Source organism: Monoraphidium neglectum (genome assembly GCF_000611645.1).
Source record: "Monoraphidium neglectum strain SAG 48.87 unplaced genomic scaffold scaffold04627, whole genome shotgun sequence".
In the NCBI taxonomy this organism is placed as follows: domain Eukaryota; kingdom Viridiplantae; phylum Chlorophyta; class Chlorophyceae; order Sphaeropleales; family Selenastraceae; genus Monoraphidium; species Monoraphidium neglectum.
In genome coordinates, this window is record NW_014009002.1 from 1 (window position 1) to 4,195 (window position 4,195).

At 65.8% G+C, this 4,195-nt stretch overlaps 1 protein-coding gene across 1 annotated transcript; it reads left to right on the forward strand.

The window, feature by feature from the left end:
- Positions 1 to 195: 195 nt before the first annotated feature.
- MNEG_14614 (Oxygen-evolving enhancer protein 1) lies at positions 196 to 1,370 on the forward strand (the record flags this gene model as incomplete). The annotated part of the gene is made up of 4 exons (XM_014036914.1): positions 196 to 219; positions 366 to 471; positions 890 to 1,022; positions 1,352 to 1,370. The coding sequence occupies 4 exons, from the start codon at positions 196 to 198 to the stop codon at positions 1,368 to 1,370; spliced, it is 282 nt and encodes a 93-aa protein (XP_013892368.1).
- Between the last annotated feature and the right edge of the window lie 2,825 nt (positions 1,371 to 4,195).

The following is a 4,195-nucleotide window of genomic DNA, read 5'->3' on the forward strand; positions in this document are numbered from 1 at the left end:
CCAAGGTGTGGGGCTGAGTTTGATCGTGTATGAATGTGAGTGTGTAAAAGAGAGAGAGAGTGTGTGTGTGTGTGTGTGTGTGTGTGTGTGTGTGTGTGTGTGTGTGTGTGTGCGTTTTATGTTCAGGAGGCGTCCCCCATACTGAGGCACCCTGCGCTTGGCGACGCGGTGGCGGGCCGTACACGTGGCGGCGTGATGGCGGCCGCTGCGCCACTGTCGGTACAACACGCGCCAGCTCGCGGCCTGGGTTGGACCAGCTCAGCAGCTGTCTAGCTCATCCGGCTGCCCCGCACCGTTCGCCCCTGACTGACCCTCCTTGACTGCTGCGCCCCTGCTGCCGGCTCCTTCCCCCGCCGCCTCCCCAGGGCCGCGGTGCCAGCCAGGGCTACGAGAGCGCCATCGCTCTGCAGACCGCCCAGGATGACGAGTTCGTGCTCAAGGAGAACGTGAAGAGCGTGGCCGCCTCCAAGGGTGAGCGCCCCTGCGGTGATGGCAACGCACCCACCTCTATTTTCAGGACGTGTGGGCCGGCCCGCGCACATTCGTGTGTAGGGGGGTCCTGCTTGCTGCAAACAGGCACCGGTGTGGCCCTGACTTGTCCGTGGGTTTGGTGTGCAACAACGCCATGATTGCTTCTTATGAACCACGCTGTAGATGCACAGGGGTGATGCCTTGCCCATATCACTGTACACCTGGCAGGCTCAGTACATTGGCCCGATGCGTGTATGCGCGCACCCCCCCCCCCCCCCCGAAATTCACAAAAATCACAGATTCCTGTGCCTCCACGAACACAATCGTGCACGCGTGCCCATGCACACTCATGCTCTCGCCCACCCTCTCGCAACCACTCACTACCCGCACACGTGCGCCGCCCCCTCGCCTCCCGCAGGCTCCGCCGTGTTCAGCGTGGCCAAGGTGGACCCCTCCACCGGCGAGATCGCTGGCGTCTTCGAGTCCGTGCAGCCCTCCGACACTGATCTGGGCGCCAAGGCCCCCAAGGATGTGAAGATCACCGGCCTCTGGTGAGCGATCTGGATCTGATCACGATCTTGACCTGCCTATGACCTCGGACTGAGCGCATCACGACGGGGCTAGATAGCGCTTGCAAGGGCCAGCTCTGATGGCGGGGCCTGTGGCTGCAGTCCCATTGGGCTTGACAAGAGGTGATGGGTGCCATTCGGTCCCCGCAACTCCTGAGTTCGAGTTGTGGAGTTTCAACACGCCACCTACACCACCCCCACAACCACCAGCATCGCACCCGCCTTCCCACCCACCCACCACACTCATCACATCATCACACATACTCACGCGCACGTTCGCACACACCACAACACCAACGATGCGTTTGCAGGTACGCCCAGCTGCAGTAAGCACCCCTCGCCTCAGCTTCCTGGCTGACAGGGAGGGCCGCGCGCCCGAAGCACGCGCGGGGGCTGCGGCGCCGCGGCGCAGCGCCCCGCAGCAGGCCCGCGCCCGACCGCGTGTGTTGTGTACGCGCGCACCAGGCCCTTCCCATGCACGCGCCCCATCCACTCCACTGCGGGCCCCCCCGCCCGCGCCGCGCCGCACCCGCACCCTTTTTGTCCCTCCAATGGCCGCCTCTGTCAGGCGGCTGCGCTGGGCTGCGGGCGCGAGCCTTCGTTCCACGGGACGACGGGCGCATACCGCAAGCATCGCGCGCGCGCGCGCTGGTTTTTCCCCCACCTATCCTAGAGACCGCTCTGCTTTGGAGACTGTGCTTGAGTGTGCCCGTCGTGAGTGCTGACGCCCCTGCTGATTGCTTGCTCGCGCTGTAAAGTGAGGCAACGAGGCATGCAATGCCATCATCACGAGTCATGGTCATGGCGGCATGGGGCGGTCAGCCTTGAACACGGCATGGCTCAAAACACTGGGCACAAAAGGGCTGTATGTAGATGGTGCAAAGTGACGACATGCGCACAGCATGACAAGGTCATGAGACCAAAGTGGTGGGAGGAGTCAAGCTCGCCTAGACGCAAGTTACAAAGCAAAGCAAAGAGACGAAACACACTCGGCACAGCACACCGCCTTGGACCTGCAAAGGACTGAACAAGCAGGCGGAGCGCAGGACAAAAATCAGTCTGAAGGATGACTGGGCATCTTTGTGGCGGCCATCCCAGGGGCTCCATCTGTGGCATGGTGTGCTTTCACAACAGAGCACCACCATCAACTGCATTTCGCTGCGCGCCGCCCCCAAGGACTGCCAGCAGAGGCGGCGCAGCAGGCCGCAGCCGCTGCAACCCTCCGTTTCGCCTTGTTTCAGCTTCGCTCGCCCCAAGCGTCCCCACCAAAGGACAGCCCACCCTCCCCGACTGAAAAGCTGCGGTCGCCGTCTTCGTATGAGTGCGCCCTATGCGAACACCATCCTCATGCTGTCACAGCCGCCTCCCGCCGAACGCAGCCTGCCCTTGCTAGCTGCATGTTCCTCGCAGACCCGCACAGCCCCTAGCTAGCCCCATGCGTTTCGAGGAGGTTACACACACCTGCAGCAAAGTCGGCGCCGCGCTGCTGCGGCGGCACCAAGAGGAGAAGCAGAGCAGCGCAGGGCAGCGCAGAGCTCAGCAGATTGCAGCAGGGCGACACCTGCTTTCAGAGGCAGGTAGGGGTGGGCTCGCAACAGCAGCACCCGCGTCGCGACACCAGAGGGACGCAAAAAGGCAGAGGGAACAAGCCAAAACATAACGCGCGCGAATCCCGCGCGCAAAATGGCAGCGACGGTTCGGTAACCTGTGGACAGAGGAGGGGGAAGCCTTTGAGAGAGCTGGGCCGCTGCTGTCCTGCACGCACGAAAATAGCAACTAACTGCTCAAAACCGGGGCGCGGCACGCAGCAGAGGCCGTCGGGGCGCCGGCGCCGCCGGCGGTGCAATCCAGCAACTGAGCTAACTGTGGTTTCCACTTGCTGCGCGAATGCGCGCCGAGGGACCGTGTGCACGGTGAATCGCGAAACACGCGCGTCCAGCGCACACGCGCGTGCGTGTGTGCATACGCGAGCGCGCCCGGGGGGCGCTCTGTCCGAACAGTGCCCAAGCGCCGGGTGAAACGTGTTTTTGATTATAGAGTGGGGGGAAGCGGGGAGGAGCGCCGCAGAAAAAAACGCCCCGCCCCGCAGCCCCTGTTTGCGGGGCTCGCCGCCGCAACGCGACAGCCCTCGCAACCTCCGCGCCACAAGGCCCCAAAAGGCCCAGACGCTGCAGCCAGGCGCCGGCTGACGGCGACCCCAGGGCGCCGGCGGCCGGATCAAAACGCCAGAAATGGCACGGCGAGGGGGGCCTCATGAAAAACATGAGGGCAACTCGGAAGACCCGGGCGCGTGCAGAGGGCTGCGGCGAGGGCTGTCCGTGCAAGGGGGTTGGGGAACCCTGTTGCACCGCCCTATTCCAACGACCGCACGCGCCTGCAAACCGAGGCGATGCGCCCCCGCCCCGTGCGCAAACACATGGCCGCGCCGCCGCGCAGGGAGTGCCGAGGCCGCCTCCGCGCGGGGTGGCGGGTAAATGGGCAGTGGAGGACGCGCATGTCCGCGGGCTGCGCGTGTGCGCGCAAGCGCGCGCGCCCGCGCCGCGGCACGGGCCGGCGGCGCAATTTAGGGGAGGATTGGGTGCGCCGGCCGGCCGCGGCCGCCGCTGCGGCGGCGTAGACAGAGAGCAGTGAGTGTCGCAAGTTTGAACCCCGCGTGTGAGCGGAGGCGATGGAGGGAGAGGGAGGTTGGAGATGAATACATGAGAAGAATCGGATCAAGCGACTAAGGGGAGGGCGAAACCTCAGTTAGGGGGGACTGGCCCGCAAGCGCACACGCACGGCGCTGAGGCCGGCATGGGCCTTGCGTGTTAGCGGCCTGCGGCGCCGCCGTCCTGAACGGTGCAAGCGCGTGCGCAGTCTGGCCTGAGGGTGTGCCCCGCGCGCCGCCGCCCCGGCGGCGCGTTGCGGCGCCGCCCCGGCGGGGTGACATGGGGCCGTCTCTGGGACTCTCCTGCTCTTGCGCCTGCGCCAGCGCTGCCTAGCGCGCATTCGTCAATGATACCAAGAAACGCCCCCGGCGGAAATAAGAAACGGAACCCCCGCCCGGGCGCCGCGCGCCGTCCAGGGCACAGCTCAGGAGCGCCGCCGCCGCCGCCTGCGTGCGCCGCACCCGCGCCCCGGCGCCGCCGCCGCCGTCCGTCGCGCCGCGCGCGCGG